General features: G+C 60.1%; 1 protein-coding gene across 2 annotated transcripts in view; it reads right to left on the bottom strand.

The window, feature by feature from the left end:
• ZC3H18 (zinc finger CCCH-type containing 18) overlaps nt 1-18,338 on the bottom strand; it is a 48,799-nt gene that overhangs the window by 16,030 nt on the left and 14,431 nt on the right. For both annotated transcript variants that reach the window (XM_051840228.2, XM_051840229.2), the window contains 5 exons: nt 8,101-8,249; nt 6,963-7,055; nt 5,633-5,790; nt 1,469-1,586; nt 425-675 (listed from right to left, as the gene is read on the bottom strand). In XM_051840228.2, the coding sequence (XP_051696188.1) occupies nt 425-675; nt 1,469-1,586; nt 5,633-5,790; nt 6,963-7,055; nt 8,101-8,249 (769 nt within the window). The remainder of the gene's footprint in view (nt 1-424; nt 676-1,468; nt 1,587-5,632; nt 5,791-6,962; nt 7,056-8,100; nt 8,250-18,338) is intronic.

Below are 18,338 nucleotides of genomic sequence, written 5' to 3'. Positions count from 1 at the left end.
CGGCCCACACGGCTGCGCTGGGCCCGGGCCTGCTCTGCGCTAGGGGTCAAGTGCGGCCCACACGGCTGCGCTGGGCCCGGGCCTGCTCTGCGCTAGGGGTCAAGTGCGGCCCACACGGCTGCGCTGGGCCCGGGCCTGCCCACCCCTCAGGCCTCTGTGAGCTCACCACGGCATGCACACGAGCTCGCAGAGCACACAGCCACAAAAGGGACCCCAGTCCTGCGTGGAGACTCCCAGCAGGCCTAGCGTTGGTACCAGTGCCAGGGGCCACCTGTGCTGACCACAGGACAGCTGTTTGTCTGTGCTGGCATCAGGCAGCACCCGTCGGTCAGCTGTGCGCGTTCTCGCCTCAGGGGGTCGGGGAGGAGGAGGTGGACAGCCTGGGGCGGGTCTGTCTTCAGGGGGGCTCGGGCCTGGCGCCTACCTCGGCGGCTGTGGGGAGCGGGGCTTCGGCTTCTCCCGCTCCTTGTCCCGCTCCTTGTCCCGGTCCCGGTCCCGCCGGTCCTTCTCATCCCGCTTGGCGCGCTCCCGCTCCCACTCCTCTTTCCGCCGCTGCCGCTCCTTGTCGCGCTCCCGCTCCCGCTCACGCTCCCGCTGCCGCCGCTCGCGCTCCCGCTCGCGTTCCCGCTCCCGCTCGCGCTGTCTGCTCTCCCGCTCTCGGTCCCTCTCCCTTTCCTTGTGGGAGAGCCAAACACAACGTGGTAATCAGAGAAGCGCCTGCGTCCGCGTCTCTCCCTGAAGCGCAGCAGCGAGAAGCGGAGGAGCTGCTGCTCCGGGCCCACGACCCCACTGCGGGCCTGCAGCCGCCCGCCTGCCCCACGGGCGTGGCACGGCGCCCACTGGGGTCCAGAATGGGGTGGGCAGCCCAAAAGGCCACTCCTGCTTTCTCACAGTCCCGAGCACCTCCGGACTTTCCCTTCGCTGTCACAACCAGCCCTGGACTGGGCAGGTCAGGGCCGCAGGGCGCTGGGAGGCAGGGCAGCTGCCCTGTCCAGGGAGCAGCAGGGACAGGGGTGCGACACGGTCACCTGCGGGCTGGGCGGCTCTGGGACAGCGACCCTTTCTCCACACTCCGCCCCTCTCCCCCATGGGTCTGACTCCAGCGGGTCCTCCTCTGGGGGCGGCTTGTTCACACGGCTCTAACAGCTGGGACAGGGACTCCCAGTGGGGGGCACTTGCTCCTCAGTCCACCCAACCCTGAGGGTCACACCAACACCCAAGCCACACGGCCGTCCTCGACGCCCTCGCCGGCTCAGAGCAGGTGCCACGTCTGCAGGCAGCGTCAGAGCCGTCACTCGAGGGAGGACACAGCCCCTGCACCTGCGCCAGGGACCTGGGTCTCTTCAGGGAGGCCTCCGCCCGAATCCCACCCTCCCCCAGGGATCCGACATAGTCCTCTGTCAGCAGCCGCTTTGGGCCTGATGTGAAGACCGAGCAGACGGGGTGACGAGGCGGGGGCCCCACTTACGCGGTAGCTGTGGTACGGCTCGGCGTCCGTGTACTGCACCCTGAAGTTCTCGTACTGCCCGCCGCGCCAGAACCGCTCAATCTCGTAGTCGTAGTAGGGATCCGCGTAAGGCTCAAGTCTGCAAAGACAGGGGGAGAAGGCGGCCTCGTCACCCGACCACAGGGGGAACCGCGGCGTGCGGTGTCGGCAAGCGCGGCCCAAGGCCGCCGTAGGAACAGTGATGTTCACCAGATCCCAGTCCACGCAGGAGACCCAGCGCGCCTCACACAGCAGCGCTCGCGGAGGAAGGCGCGGGCTTAGTCCACAGGAGATGCTGGAAATACGAGGAAATCCCGGAGTGCTCGTGGAAAAGGTGCCTGGCAGAAAACGACGCCTGCAACTCATCCAGGGCGTCCGCACAGCGCCTGCGTGAGGACTGGGCAGGGCGGTCGGAGGAGAGCCTGTCTAACCAACACGGACGCTGCTAAAACAGAAGCAGGCGCAAACAGTAAATTCACGGAGAGCCCTAGTAGAGGTGAAGTCATGATGCTTGACAAAGAGTGTATGGCAGGGGCCGGCGCTGTGGCACAGTGGGTTAATGCCCTGGCCTGAGGTGCTGGCACCCCATATGAGCGCCGGTTCTAGTCCCAGCTACTCCTCTTCCGATCCAGCTCTCTGCTATGGCCTGGGAAAACAGTAGAAGATGGCCCAAGTGCTTAGGCCTCTGCACCCATGTGGGAGACCTGGAAGAAGCTCCTGGTTAACAGCTTCAGATCGGCAGAGCTCCGGCCATTGCGGCCAATTGGGGAGAAGACCCACCCCCCCCCGTAACTCTTTCAAATAAATAAATAAATCTAAAAAAAAAAAAAGTGTATGGGAGAAAATGCCCCAAAGAAATAACCGGTTTCCAGGCTGGCGCCACAGCTCACTAGGCTAATCTTCCGCCTGCGGCGCCGGCACCCCGGGTTCTAGTCCCGGTCGGGGTGCCGGTTCTGTCCTGGCTGCTCCTCTTCCAGGCCAGCTCTCTGCTGTGGCCCGGGAGTGCAGTGGACGATGGACCAAGTGCTTGGGCCCTGCACCCCATGGGAGACCAGGAGAAGCACCTGGCTCCTGGCTTTGGATCGGCACAATGCGCCGTGGCGGCCATTTGGGTGGAAAAAGGAAGACCTTTCTCTCTGTCTCTCTCTCACTGTCTAACTCTGCCTGTCAAAAAAAAAAAAAAAAAAAAAAAAAAAAAAGAAATAAGCGGTTTCCAAATAGCTACCTGGTTTTACGGAGGAGGAAGCCGAGGAAGGAGTCTGCAGTGGTGGTCTACCCACTCCCATTTGTGAGGAAAAAGCAGCCCCGCTCACTCCCCCTGAGCGACTCAGAGAAGTAACACCAACAGACCACAACCCGGCCACCAACGCCACCCTGACTGCGAACTCAACGTGCAGCCAACGTCCTCCTGGTGGGTGTCGAAGCCGCTGCACCCACGTCAGCTGTGGACTGGGCCAGAGATGGCACTGGAAACTTGCCCAGTGGGGTCAAGACCCGGAAGCACTTCTTCAGAGCATGGCAACAGATGAAGTGTGGCTTCCCTAGGACCATTCTGAAGACAAGCATGGCCAGAGCGACGGGGAGCCGGCAGCGGCCCAGCCACGAGCAAAGGTCATGGCCAAGTTTTGGGACAGGTTCATGGCACTCTGCTTACTGACCTTCTCAAGGCCCAAAGAGCAACAAGCGCTGCTTATCAGGTGTTTCGGGAAGTCAGCAAAGCTCAGTTCAGAAACAGCCAGAGAGCTTGCCCAGGGTCCTCACACAAGGGCGAGCCAGTCACTGTTCTCAGGGGGTCACCAGGCATCCGCTGGTGGTGCTTCCCAGTGTTAAAAAGCTGCATGGGGACCGGCGCTGTGGCGTAGTGGGCAAAGACACTGCCCGCAGTGCCGGCATCCCATGTGGGCACCGGCTTGAGTCCTGGCTGCTCCACTTCCGATCCAGCTCTCTGCTGTGGCCTGGGAAAGCAGTGGAAGATGGCCCAAGAACTCAGGCCCCTGCACTCACGTGGGAGATCCAGAAGCTGCCGGTTCCTGGCTTCAGCCTGGCCAGTCCTGGCCACTGAGGCTGCTTCGGGACTGAACCAGCAGATGGAAGATCACAAGGACATCTTTGTAAGTGACTTTCGAATAAGTACATAAATCTTAAGAAAATCACAAACAAAAACTGCAGATTCCAGTTCCGAGGCAGCCGGGCAGTGGCACTGCCTGGGCAGGGCGGGGTCAGGCACCCTCTGCACGGCGCCCTGCCTGCTGGACGCTGACAGTGAAGACGAGGGTCCCGGGGGCTCACCAAGGACCAACAGCACGGCCGCCTCTGCCTCCCGCAGGCTGTCCAGCCCCGCCTCAACACCCCCGCCTGTGGAATGAGCTGTCACACTGCCTCCCACCTCCCACTCTGCTGCTGGCAGGGGGGACGCGGGCCTGTGGCCACCGCAGGAAGAAGGGCCTGACTCGTTCTTCAGGCAGCCCAGCCCCCTCCCCACTAAGAGGCCACACATCACCCAGTGCAGCGTGTGCACTCGCGGTGGCTCAGAGGCCTGGGTGACAACACTGAAACCGCGTCGGCCTCTCTCCTGCGGAGGGCAGACTACGCTGGGGTCGGACAAGGTGCCGTCAGGAGACGGTGGGGAAGACAGGCAGGGGACGGGCGGAGCGGCGGGAGCTCTCCACCGCGTCCGGGCAAAGCAGGCTGGTTTCTGGGAATCCCACCACGACGCACCGTGCCAAAGGGGAGAGCAGCCACGCGGGACTGCCCACACTGAGGGTTGGGGGCGGAGCCGCTGCTGACCTCACTCCGCAGATGGCCCCGTGCAGCTGTGAGCTTCCACTGGTCGGCTGGGGTCTGAGCGAATGATCCACCGGGTGACTTCTCATTCCAGAAGGGGATGAAGGGACGATTTTCTCGCCCTTTACGACCTGAGTCAGAGGTCCTGACACACCCCAAGCCCTTCCCCTCGGCACAGCTTCCAGGCGCTGTCCCAGTCAGGACACGGAGGGCGCCGAGGACTGACCCTGTGGTCCTCCACCTGCTCTGCCCGACGCGCATGACCGCACCCACACAGCGCTCTGTGCCGCCGGCAAGCAGGGTGCACGGCAGCCCCTGCGACTCTCACAGACACCGCCCAGGCAGGAGCAGCGCTTCAGGGTCATCATCCGCACCTCACAGAGAAACCACGCCCTTCCACGGTGGCCACGCACAGCAGACGGCAGAGCCAGGCCCGGTCCCGACTCCACCGCTCCTGTCTGTCACAGGACAAGGGCCACACACACAACCCAATCAGAAAACCTCCACGTTCTCACTACACCGTGCAGGGACAAGTCCAAGACATGGCCCGGAGGCCTGACGCCCTCTGTGGTTCAACTTGTAACACAACAGCGTGACTAACAACACACGTGGTAAACATCACTCAGCACTCATCTCTGGAGTTCCCATCAGCATTGCAGACCAAGACTGACCCGTCCCACCTCTCCACGCTCTGTGCTGTCCCAGCCACAACAGGCGTGGGTCCCCCAGAAACCTGGAGGGGGCACGCGGGGGACAGGACATGGGGCCTCGGGAACACACCAGAGGGCCACGCTGAGCACCAGACCCTGAAACACCAGCACAGGCTGTGCCTTCGCGTCTTCCCACTCCCTCGGCGGGCGGCTTTCGAACAGCAGGCACAAACAGACCAGGGGTCCCAACAAGACTAGGACAGGGCTAGAGCTGACGGGAGCGGCCCCTGCGGCTGTGCTGAGCCCTGGGCGGGGGGCCGAGTTCTGCAGGGCTGTGCTGAGCCCTGGGCGGGGGGCACACAGGCCCTCGAGACCTGCCCGTCGTCCTGCAACCCCATGCGTTTCCTAGCTAGCTGTTAACCGGGCGGAGAAACAGATTCACAGAGGTGTCACGGCCGCCACGCTCTGACAGCGGCGACACCTTCACACACCTCCTGGCTCCTGCGACAGTGTCAGGACGGCTCTGGCTCTGAGGGCGCTGAGGGCGCTGAGGGCGCGCACCCTCCCCCACAGGATCAAGGAAAAGGCGGCCGCCCGTCAGGGAAGTCCCGGCTCTGCCTCGGATGGCCCAGCAACCACGCGGCAGCGCCCGCCCCACCCCTGGGCCCTGCGCACGGCTGCCACACAGGGAGGGGGGCGGAGCCATCCTTACGCTGTGTCTCTGACATCTCTGGGGATCCGAGAATTCCAGTCTCGGAAGACTTCATTTTCTTTGTCAAACTCCCGCTCGTCTTCGCCGATGGTCACTGTGAACCTCTTTTCTTCAAAATCAGGCTCCTGTTCTTTCCGAATGGTCGCTTTCTTCAACACCTACCATTGGGAGGAGAAAGAAGTCGACGTGCAGCCAGGACACAGCGTGACTGTCAGGAGGCCCCAGGGGCCCTGGGGGGCTCCACTGAAGCAGCCCTGGGACACAGCCTCGAGGATGGACGTGGGATGGACACAGGACGTCAGGTGTGCCTCTGGGGCGTGGCCTACGTCCGTGCAGTTAGCTGCATCCAGGCACTGCAGCGAGGCGTGGGGCAGCTGCTCACTCCTCCGCGGTGGGATGGGACTCCTGTGTGCAGGGTGCCGGGATGGGAGGTGGCTGACTTTGCCTGTCATTTCCCCGAAGAGAAACCACCCTGGCAGCCAGGAGAGCAGGGCTGGGTACCTGCAGAGCCTGGTCAGCAGGTCGCAGCCCAGCACCAGGGCCACAGTGGGCCTGGAATGAGGGAATGGGCAGTGCTGGGAAGCCAAGACAGCACTGGGGCCTCTCCAGGGACAGCAGACACTGTGCCTCAGGACGGCAGGGAGGGCTGTGGGGGGCACCGTGGGCTGCCCCGCTGGGCCTCGGGACGGCAGGCAGGGCCATGGGGGGCACCGTGGGCTGCCCTGCTGGGCCTCGGGACGGCAGGGAGGGCCGTGGGGGGCACCGTGGGCTGCCCCGCTGCGCCTCGGGACGGCAGGGAGGGCCGTGGGGGGCACCGTGGGCTGCCCCGCTGCGCCTCGGGACGGCAGGGAGGGCCGTGGGGGGCACCGTGGGCTGCCCCGCTGCGCCTCGGGACGGCAGGGAGGGCCGTGGGGGGCACCGTGGGCTGCCCCGCTGCGCCTCGGGACGGCAGGGAGGGCCGTGGGGGGCACCGTGGGCTGCCCCGCTGCGCCTCAGGACGGCAGGGAGGGCCGTGGGGGGCACCGTGGGCTCTCCCAGGCCCTCTGAAGGGGCTGCCCCGAGAGGCAGAGCTGGTGCCCCTGCCGCAGGCAGCACCGACTGTGGCCCCGCACCCCCAGCCACATGAAGAGCCGGCCTGGTCCTAGGCTGGGCTGCCCTGGCTTGCTGTGGAGACAAGTGGACTGCGCTGCCCACTGGTAACTCCTGAAGAGAACACAGAATTCCTCCCCAAGTCCAGAGGCCTCGCTAAGGTTCCCACGAGTGTCCGGACGAAGGGCCGTGGGCCGTGTGGGGCACCACTGCCCTTGGGTTCTCTCCCGAGTCCCGTTACCTCCTTCGCGTGCCGCAGTCCCCGCTCCCAGGCGCTCTCCGTCGGGGGCTCTGGCGGGGGTGGGGGCAGAATCTCGTCCACCGCGGGCCCTCCCTGTCGGAGTGAGGAGGAGGCACTGAGAGCATGGAAAACGCTAAACCTGAGCAGAGCAGGGTGCGCAGACGACCGACACACGCACACTCCCGAGCCGCACAGAGCAGGGTGCGCAGACGACCGACGCACGCGCACTCCCGAGCCGCGCAGAGCAGGTGCGCAGACGACCGACACAGGCACACTCCCGAGCCGCACAGAGCAGGTGCGCAGACGACCGACACACGCACACTCCCGAGCCGCACAGAGCAGGGTGCGCAGACGACCGACACACGCACACTCCCGAGCCGCACAGAGCAGGTGCGCAGACGACCGACGCAGGCACACTCCCGAGCCGCACAGAGCAGGGTGCGCAGACGACCGACACACGCACACTCCCGAGCCGCACAGAGCAGGGTGTGCAGACGACCGACACACGCACACTCCCGAGCCGCACAGAGCAGGTGCGCAGACGACCGACACACGCGCACTCCCGAGCCGCACAGAGCAGGTGCGCAGACGACCAACACACGCACACTCCCGAGCCGCACAGAGCAGGGTGCGCAGACGACCGACACGCACACTCCCGAGCCGCACAGAGCAGGTGCGCAGACGACCGACACACGCACACTCCCGAGCCGCACAGAGCAGGTGCGCAGACGACCGACACACGCACACTCCCGAGCCGCACAGAGCAGGGTGTGCAGACGACCGACACACGCACACTCCCGAGCCGCACAGAGCAGGTGCGCAGACGACCAACACACGCGCACTCCCGAGCCGCACAGAGCAGGGTGCGCAGACGACCGACACGCACACTCCCGAGCCGCACAGAGCAGGTGCGCAGACGACCGACACACGCACACTCCCGAGCCGCACAGAGCAGGTGTGCAGACGACCGACGCAGGCACACTCCCGAGCCGCGCAGCGTCCCCAGGCTGCATCTGGGGTGCTCCTACGGGGGCACCGCAGGGCAGGGGAAAGGGCTCCGTGGCCTTCTCCAGCGCGGCCCAGCGGAGCGCAGAGGCCCGATTTGTCAGCAACAAACGAAGAAGAGGCGGTCACGCACCCAAGGGTTGGCAGGCATCAGTGGGTGAGGTCCGAGAGGCGGGGCGCCGTTAGGCGGGAAGGGGTCGGCTTTGGTGATCAGGGAGTAGTTCCCCTTGTCGTTCACGCCAGGGTGTATAAACCTGCAGTTCATCCCCCAGGTGCAGTTCCCTATGGAAACAAAAGTCAGGTCAGAAAGGGTCTCGGAGATCCTCACTGCCTGAGGGCGGCAGCACCTACTGAGAAACAGGGCGCACCGCACGCCCTCACAGGTCAGGGGTCGGCAGGGGACAGGCCCAAGCCTGGAGAGGTGCGGCCAGGCAGCTGCAGCCCGGCTGCCAGGCCCCTCCGTGAGGCCGGGCAGCACTCCCAGGCTCAGACGGGACTGGAGGGTCTCAGTGTCCGGCTCAGCCAGGGAGCGCCGCCCCGAGCAAGCACCTCCCAGGCTCCTAGGCCAGGGGCCCTCTCACCGTGCAGAGGGTGCGCCCATATCAGCGGAACGCTTTCTCTGTACACCGGCAAATTCCAAGGCCTGAGACGGACACAGGTGGCAAACGGGCTGACTCCAGCGGCCCCCCCCCCCCCGTGCCCACGCAGAGGTGGCGCTGTGGCTTCAGGCGCCTTTCCAGAGTGAGCACTGGACATTTTAAAGACTCTGCTTCCAAAAGTACTCTTAGAGGTTGGGCGTCTCTAATTCTAAAACCTGAAATGTGAAATGCTATGGAATTCAGAATTTTTTCAGCACCAACATGACCCTCAAAGATTTGGAACTGTGAGGACCAGCACAGTGCTGCCGTGGGTCAGCCGCTGCCTGCAAACTGGGTTCCGCATCCAGGGACCGGTGGGAGCCCTGCCCGCGACGGCACCCAGGGGCTGCCAGCAGCCCGGGCCCCTGACCCAGCTCTGGCTCCTGTGGCCATCCGGGCAGTGGACAGACATGGAGGCTCTCTGCCTCTCAGAGTTCTGGATCCTGAGCCTTGGGGTCAGGGCGCCCACTGGCGTCTGTGCAAGATTTCAGCATCTGAAACTCTGGAACTTCAGAGAGTTTCCAAGCTTGGAGGGAGGGGCCTCCACCCACACGGACAGAGATCAAGGAGCAGCTGCCGGCAGCCGGAGCCCGGCAGGTGCAGTCCTGCAGGCCCACGTGCCTCTCACCAAAACGCACACCAATCTCTGCAGGATGCTCCTGGTACTTTAAAAAGTCATCTTCGGCAACGCGACGTCAGACTAACGAAGGAGAGCGCTTGATTTTCAGTGTACATTCAAAGATGCCCAAGCTTTTAACCCAGTTTAGAGTAATCACTTTTTAAAATAAAGATTTACTTGAAAGGCGGAGTAACAGAGACACAGAGAAAGATCTTCCATCTACTGGTTCACTCTCCAAAAGGCTAAACAGTCAGGCTTGGGCCAGGTCCAGACCAGGAGAGCCCAGGAACTCCCACGTGGGTTCAGGGGCTCGAGCACTTGGGCCATCATCCACCGCTTTCCCAGGCACCTTGAGGGCGAGCTGGATGGGAAATGGAGCAGCTAGGACTCAAGCCCATGCTCCGATATGGGATGCCGGCATTGTAAGCAGATTAACTCACTGCGAAACAACACCAGCCCCAAGTGTATCACTATTACTTTAAATTCAATTTTCTGAATAGCCAATATGAGGTGCATATAGTTAAAAAATAAATATGGCATATAGGACCTAAGTAGGTTTGAGAAACATTTTTAGTGGGCTAATAGATTTTAAATCATTTAAAAATATATACCGATATACCGAAACTTAAACACGACATTCTATTTGAACATTTCCATTAACAAATCATGTTTTCCCTTTTACAGCATAAACAAATGATCACTTGGTATGTAGCAAACTCCACCTTTTAACGGGGACTACTGCAGCGTGCGCCCGAACACAACACAGCGTGCAGATCCAAGTTAGAGCGTGAAAGCTGCTCCAAACACTTACACGCCAAAGTGACAAACTGACTCCTGGCGTGTTTGAGACCACGTGATCAGAGACCAGGCAGTGGGATTCTGCAAGGGTTCAAAATCCCGGAGCCTCACAGATTAAAAAAAAAAAAAAAACCAAAAACCCAAAAACCTATGCAGCCACAAACTCAAAAAGCCCAAGCACTGTTGACTCCAGAAGTTCATTAGGGTACTCACAGCCAACATCTCTTGTGCATTAAAATCAATCAACGCTCTCTGTACATTTGCAAGTACAGCCAAGCACTGACAGAGTAAGCCACAGCTCTCGCCATGTTTTCACCTGACATAGGCTCAGGCAGCAGGTAAGCGGATATTCTTCTGTTTTTTCTGTATTTACAAACATTAAAAAAAACTCAGGGGCCAGTGCTGTGGTGCAACAGGTAAAGCCACTGCCTGTAGTGCCAGCTGCTCCACTTCTGATCCAGCTCTCTGCTGTGGCCTGGGAAAGCAGTAGAGGACAGCCTAGGTCCTTGGGCCCCTGCACCCACATGGGAGACCAGGAGGAAGCTCCTGGCTTCAGATCGGTCCAGCTCTGGTCATTGCAACCATCTGGGGAGTGAGCCAGCTGATGGAAGACTTCCCTCTCTGTCTCTGCCTCTCTGTAACTCTGCCTTTCAAATAAGTAAATACTTAAAAACAAAAACCAAACCCAAACATTATGTATGAGCTGTCAGAAAAGATCTTTATCATTCATACCAGCAGGAGAGAGAAGAAACGGGCACAGGTAGGTGGGGGAGCCCAGGGCACGCCCCTTCCGGCCCTGTTGGGCGACACGGCAGCACTCCTGAGCCCTGCCACATCGCAGGGGCTACATCAGTGACGGTGGAAGCTGTTTGGGACAGTGGTTAGAGCTGCGCACGGGAGGCCTGCACACCATAGCGGAGTGCCTGACTCAAGTCCCAGCTCCTCGGCGTCCACCCCAGGTTCCTGCTGCTACACCCTGGGAGCAGAGTATCTGCCGCCCACAATGGAGCCCTGGACGGACTCCCAGGCTCCTAGTTTTGGCCTGGCCCAGCCCCGACTGCTGGGGCCACTTGGGAGCTAACTAGCAAATGGAAGGTCTGTCATCTTTCTCTGCTTTCAGATAAAATGGAAATAAAAAAATTAAAAAAACCCTTATCTATGAGACAGACATGTCTCGCCTGTTGGTTTACTCCCCAGATACAAGAACTGGAGATGGGCCAGGCCAGTCGGAGCCAGAGTGTGACCGGGGTCTCCCAGGCCAGTGGCGGGCTCTGTGGCCTCCCGGGTCTGCCCTGACAGGAGGCTGCGGTCAGCAGCTGGAGCTGGAAATCAAACCGGCTACGGTGATGTGGGGGGAGGGCTGAAACCACGATGCTGAGCACCTGCTGCCGGGCGGTTTTTAAAAGATCGTTTTCTTAATTGATTTTATTTGAAAGAGACAGACACACAGACAGAGAGGGAGAGGGAGGGAAGTGTCTCCTACCTGCTGCCTCACTACTGGGAAGCCCATAGCACCCGGGGACAGGCTAGACTGAAGCTGCAAACTCCATGGGACTCCCACGGGGCTGCAGGAACTCAAAGGAAGCCGCTACCTGCAGCCTCCAGGGTGCACACTAAGGATGCTGGACCAGGGGCGCTCAGGACTCAGTTCAGAACTGCAGGACGGGGTGTGGGTGTCCCACGTGAGGCTCTGGTCGCTGTGCCTGCTGCCCTGCTCCTGAGTGGTATTCTGATCCCCGGCCACCGGAGCAAAGCGGCAGACGCAGGGAGAGGGCTGACTGCTCTGGAGGCGCAGGGAGCACCCAAGTCCAGCCGTATCAGGCGGCAGGAGCAGGACATTGTGGCCCCTGTTAAAGGTGCACTTTATCTACAGACCGAAGCCTGGGAGGGCAGACACCGCACTGCTGCAGCTGTGGAGAAGCACGGGTGCCCTGACTGCCAGCGCGTAGCATCTCCACCCATAAAACTAGAGTCTGCTGGGAAGAGAGGGGAAGCACGCGAGAAACGGAAGCCAAGCTGAAGGCTCGGGTGTAAATGCTACAGCTGTGCTTCCAGGCTTCCACATGTAACTCTTGCTCTAACAGAAACAGGTTTACTGACAACCGACAGGAGCCCGGGGCACTGGGCGGGGGAGGGGCCCTCTGGTGGGGCAGGGCTACAGCTCCTTCATCTCTCAAAGGTCCAGGGTGCACTGCTGGCCTGAGGGGCATCAAAGGGACCGCTGCCGCCTCCTTCACCGAGGCTGGGCACCTGAGCCGAGTGTTCTGCTCTCCTGTTCACCTTCATGCCTGGGTACATACTGCACTCCAAAGAAAACAAGCAACAACAGCCACAGAAAGGTCTGTATGGGGGCTGGCACTGTGGCGCCCTGGCCTGAAGCGCCGGCATCCCAAATGGCACCGGTTCAAGACCTGGCTGCTCCACTTCCGATCCTGCTCTCTGCTGTGGCCTGGGAAAGCAGAAGATGGCCCAAGCCCTTGGGCACCTGCAGCCACGTGGGAAGACCTGGAAGAAGCTCCCGACTCCTGGCTTCGGATCGGCACAGCTCCGGCTGTTGAGACCAATTGGGGAATGAACCATCGGATGGAGACCTCTCTCTCTGCCTCTCCTCTCTCTCTCTGTAACTCTTTCATATATATAAATAAACCTTAAAAAAAAAAAGGGTGAGGTCTTGCTCCTACCCACTCCTCCCTGGGCGCCATCAGCGTACTCGACCCGTTTCTTCCCACACATTACACCTGCTGTGCTCAATCTGCCTGCAAAACAGTCTGCACGCTGGGCGGCTCCCACAGCAGAAAGCAAGGAAACTGACAGAGGCCAGAAGCCAGCGGCACCGCGTCCGGGACACACTGGCTGCCACCCGTGCTCCCGAGGTGTGGAGACCACGGTCACCGGCACAGGGCAGCACTGGCATTCACCCACCTGCCCTGGTCACAGCAGGACCCTCCCTCCACACCTGCGTCATACTAGGAGCCTACAGACGTCCCACAGAGGCCTCTCATTTGCATATTCCTTGGTTCCCTTTCCAGTCTAAAGAAGGTCACAGATGTAGGGACAGCCAAGACTAAGGTGCTTCAAGGTCTTTAAGACAGTAACTGACGAGAGGAAGGCAGAATATACAAAAACAGTCCTCAGCCCTGAGGACGTGAACCCCAGCAGGCCAGGTGCCCAGCCAGCCCGGCAGATGGGCGCCACTCCCTTCCCTACCCCACCGGACCAGGGCAGCCGCTGGCAGGAAGCAGGCCCAGCCAGGAGGCTCCCGGCTCTGCCTCCTCAGGGATACGCCAAGCACTGGAGGAGGCAGGGGAGTCTCCACGGCCTTGGCGGACGCGCGGACACCACAGCACCCAGCGAGGGAAGGTGTTCTGACGGCGAGTGGCTGTGTGGACGTGGCCGGTCTCCCGTCTGGCGCTGAGACACACTGCTCCGTCCTGCACCTGAACGCCATCTCTTACCCAAGCACCACGAGGCAGTCACAGAAAAGGCGCCACCCACTGGGCAGCCCGAGGCGGTCCACCAGGCCCACTCTCACTGCAGTGTGAACTTGAACCCTGCTAACTCGTCTGCAGCTCTCCTGGAAGTGGCGGGCGTGTCTCAGGCCTGTGGAGGATCCAGGTCCACTCCTGTCACGGCAGCATCCGTCAGTCGTTCTCTAGTTCGGCGTCGTCCCTGGGACCGGGGACGAGCGTGCAGGCTGGGGTCCACGTGCGATGCCACCCACCACGCGGAGGGGCCTTACTGGGCTGAGGGAGTCCCCTACAGCAGAACTGTGACGGCTGTGCAACTCGGTGAATTTTAAAATCACTGAACTACACACTGAAAGTGGGTGAACTCTATGGCATGTCTATCGCACCTCCGTAAAGTTGTTGATTTTTCATTTATTTGAAGGGCAGAGTCACAGAGAGAAAGAGACCAGACAGAGACCTTCCACCCACTGGTTCAATCCGGTAATGGCCAGGGTTGGGTCAGGCTGAAGCCAGGAGGCAGAGCCTTCTTCCAGGTCTCCCACATGGTTACGGGGGCCAAAGCACTTGGGCCATTGTCTGCTGCTTTCCCAGGCACATGAGCAGGGAGCTGGACTGGAAGTGGAGCAGCCGGGAATTGAACCGGTGCCCCATGGATGCTGGTGTTGCAGGCGGCAGTTTTAGCCATGCCACAACGCCAGCCCCTGAAGTGTTTTTTTTCTTAAAGACCCATACCAAAGTGTAACATTTAATTGAATTGTAATCCTTGATGCTTTTTTTTTTTTTTTTTTTTTGACAGGCAGAGTGGACAGTGAGAGAGAGAGAGAGACAGAGAGAAAGGTCTTCCTTTGCCGTTGGTTCACCCTCCAATGGCCGCCACGGCCAGTGCGCTGCGGCCAGTGCACCGCGCTGATCCGAAGGCAGGAGCCAGGTACTTATGCTGGTCTCCCATGGGTGCAGGGCCCAAGCACTTGGGCCATCCTCCACTGCACTCCCTGGCCACAGCAGAGGGCTGGCCTGGAAGAGGGGCAACCGGGACAGAATCCGGCGCCCCGACCGGGACTAGAACCTGGTGTGCCGGCGCCGCAAGGTGGAGGATTAGCCTAGTGAGCCGCGGCGCCGGCCCCCTTGATGCTTTTAAAAATGAGAAGGTGGGTGGCACACACCCGATTATCACAAAAACAGCCCAACCTTCAGGGTCCCTGCCACAGACCCTGAAGGGAACCCAAGGACTCAAAAGCAAGCAAAAGCCGTTTCTTCAAGGATGACACCGATGGCCAAGCAGCAGACGCTCACCACCACCCACCACACGGGGCCCGGCTGCACGGCCATGGAGACACCGTCACCAAGACAGGCAGCAACGCCGGGAGGCGCGCTCGGGCACTGCTGTGGGGGGATGGCGCTGCCACTCTGAAGTCGGCGTTGTAGCAAAACACCCCAAACAGAACGGCGTATACCAGCAACCCATCTCTGGGATGTCCTCAAAACTGGAAGCAGGGTCTCGGAGACACGCCCCTCCCGCCCCGCGAGGCTGGCAACCCCGCGAACGAATGACTGAGCAGGTGCTAAATGGAAAGGTATCCAACACTAAAAAGAAAATTCTGCCCCGTGTCACAAGGTGGGCGCACTGAGGCCAGGAAGCCAAGTGAACCAAGCCGTCACACGAGGCACCCAGGACAGGACCGACGGCTGTGGCGGGCAGAGGAGCTGCCGTTCAGCAGGTGGGGTGCTGCGGCTGAGATGGCGTGGGCGTGGGGGTGGCGACGGCTCATGTCAGTGGACTTTCCACCACTGAAATGGTGGGTGCTGGGTGGGGCAGTTACGATGCCACGTGAGACACCTGCACCCCATCAGAGTGCCGGGACTCGAGTCCCAGCTCTCCACGCCGCTTCCGGACAAAGCACACCTGGGAGGCAGCAGGTGATGAGTCCTGACACGCATGCGGGAGCCCCAGATGAGTTCCAGGCTCCCCGCTTCAGCCTGGCTGTTGCAGGCTATTCGAGGAGTGAACCAGCAGACGAGAGCTCTGAGTGTCTCTCTCTCTGTGTTTCAAGTTCTTCTTTTTAATTGAAGAATGCAGTTAAGATGGTGTATTTTTAAAAGATCTGAAAGACAGTCACACACACACACACACAGAGTCAGTTACACACGCACGCACACACACACGCAGTCTACAACGGCCGACTCCAAGCCAAAGGCAGGAGCCAGGAGCTCCAGCTGGATCTCCGTGTGTCAGCAGGGAGCTGGCGCAGAAGCGGAGCCCCAGGAATCTGCCCAGTGCTCCGACAGGGGCGCTGGCACTGTGCGGAGCCGCGTCCCCGGCTGGGCCACAGCAGCAGCCCCTAGGATGGAGACTTTTATATTCTACGTATTTCACCAGCCAACTGCAGGAGCAGAGGTGAGGGCGTGTGCCAAGACAACTCTGGTGCTGCTCCCAGAAGGATCAATCAGGAGACAAAGCCACGCTACTCCTTTGTGTCCTCTGTGGACACAGCCGCGTGTCCCGACTCGACAGACACACAGCAGATAAGAACACGCCACCAAGTGCCGAGCCTGAACACCTCTACCAGCTGCGCGCCCAGGTTCTGTTGCCAACGCTCACAGACAGCAACGTGTCCCCCTGCACGTAATGAATCCACACTCACAACTTGCCGCGGAATTAGGGCTGGAAGATCTTTCCCATCAGGGGCCTGCGTTGTGGCACAGCAGGTTAAGCTGCCACTGGCAAGGCCAGCATCCCGCGAGCGCCAGTTCCAGTCCTGGCTGATCCACTTTCTTCAGTTCCCTGGTAACGCGCCTGGGAAACCTGAGCAGATGGCGCTGCTGCCTTCCCGGGTGCAGCAGAGGGAGCTGGACCAGAGTGCAGCAGCCAGACGGACCCGCGCCCACATGGGAGGCCGGCGACGGCTTGCCCTGCTGCGCCACACGCCCCTCAGTCTCGTCGCAGCGTGCGTCAGCGTCTCGCTCCCTTCCTGCTCGGTGGTCTTGCCCTGTAGACAGACGGCGCTGTCCACTCAGCTTGGCAGCTTCCTCTTTCTGGGCCACCGTGACTTGTGCCGTGAGCTGGCCTCACGCTTTCACTCCTCTGGGACAGAGGCCACACGTGGAAGAACCGCTGGGTCCGAGGCGACGCGTGGCTGCGGCACGAACAACCCACTAGCAGCTGTGTGGCGGTTAACACAATCGTTTCATTTTTCTGTAAAAATGTTTTGTTTTTATTTTTGTATGTATTTACTTACTTATAAATGTATGAGCGTATGCCTGTTTGAGAGACAGAGACGGAGGGACGTCTAATCTACAGGGTCACTCCCCAGACACCTGCAAAGGGCCTGGACTGGATCAGAGCAAATCAGGAGCCAGCCAGAAACTCCAGCCAGGCTCCCACCTTAGTGCTGAGCCGGCCCCTGGTGCCCCCCAGGGCGCACAGCAGCAAGAAGGCAGAACTGGGGGAGCTGAGACCCGCGTGCAGGTGCTCTGATAACGCGGGCAGGCAGTGTAACGGTTATGCCAGTGCCTGCCCCTCGCTTTATGTTTAAAGCAATTTCTGGGGCTGGCGCTGTGGCGCAGTGGGTTAATGCCCTGGCCTGAAGCGCCAGCATCCCATATGGGCGCTGGTTCGAGTCCTAGCTGCTCCACTTCCGATCCAGCTCCCTGCTGTGGCCTGGGAAAGCAGCAGAAGATGACCCAAGTCCTTGGGCCCCTGCACCTGTGTGGGAGACCCAGAAGAAGCTCCTGGCTCCTGGCTTCGAATCAGCACAGCTCTGGACATTGTGGCCAATTGGGGAGTGAACCAGAGGATGGAAGACCTCTCTCTCTGCCTCTCCTCTTTCTGTGTAACTCTGACTTTCAAATAAATAAATAAATCTTTAAAAAAAATAAAGCAATTTCTCTGGGGTTAGTGCTGTTGTGCAGTGAGTTACGGCGCAGCCTGCAACACAGGCACCCATACTGCAGGGCCGATTCCAGCCCCCGCTGCTCTGCTTCTGATCCAGCTCCAGCTAATATGCCTAGGGAGGCCGTGGACGATGGCCCTAATGCTCGGGCAATGCCACCCATGTGGGAGACCAGGATGGAGCTCCTGGCTCCTAGCTTCAACGTGGCCCAGCCCTGGCTGTTGCAGCTATTTGAGGAGTAAACCAGCAGACGGAAGAGATCTCTCTCTCTCTGCTTCTCCCTGTCAACCTGACTTTCAACAATACATGTGCAGTGTGGCAGAGGCCGCTAAGCTGCTGCCTGCGATGCCAGCATCCCACATGGGTGCCAGTTCGAGCCCCAGCTGCTCTATTTCAATCCTACTCCCTGCTAATGCACCCAGAGGAGGAAGGCCAAATTACTGGGACCCCTGCACCTATGTGGGAGACCCGGATGAAGTTCCTGGCTTCAGTCTAGCCCAGCCCTGGCTGTGTGGTTCTATTGGGAGTAATCGAGCAGATGAAGATCAGTCTCTCTGTCTGCAACTCTGCCTTTCACATAAATAAATCAATCATTAAAAAAACCTTTAAAGTAGCTTCTCTTGTTATTGAATTCATTTCAATTTAACACTAGACTGTAGAAGCAAAAACTTCCACATCCAAATAAATCTTATTTCTTAAAAAAAAAAAAAAAAGATATATTCTAGAACACTGGAAGAATCACTCATTCCCATTCCCACTTGTCCTACACCACATCACGCTACAGCACAGGAGAAAGATAATTAGGTTCAGAAATGATCCTGAACTGTCCCAAGTGAGCATTGAAGCGCTGCCTGCCCTGGCTCCACGCCACTGTGGCAAGGACCCTGCCACACGGCTCAGTCACTGCAGCCCAGCTCAGCACTGGTCTAAGGCAGAGGGCACAGCACCAGCCCGCCGGC

Source organism: Oryctolagus cuniculus, chromosome 18 (genome assembly GCF_964237555.1).
Source record: "Oryctolagus cuniculus chromosome 18, mOryCun1.1, whole genome shotgun sequence".
In the NCBI taxonomy this organism is placed as follows: Eukaryota; Metazoa; Chordata; class Mammalia; order Lagomorpha; family Leporidae; genus Oryctolagus; species Oryctolagus cuniculus.
Note: the sequence above shows the minus strand (reverse complement) of the source record. Positions and strands in the feature narration are given on the sequence as shown.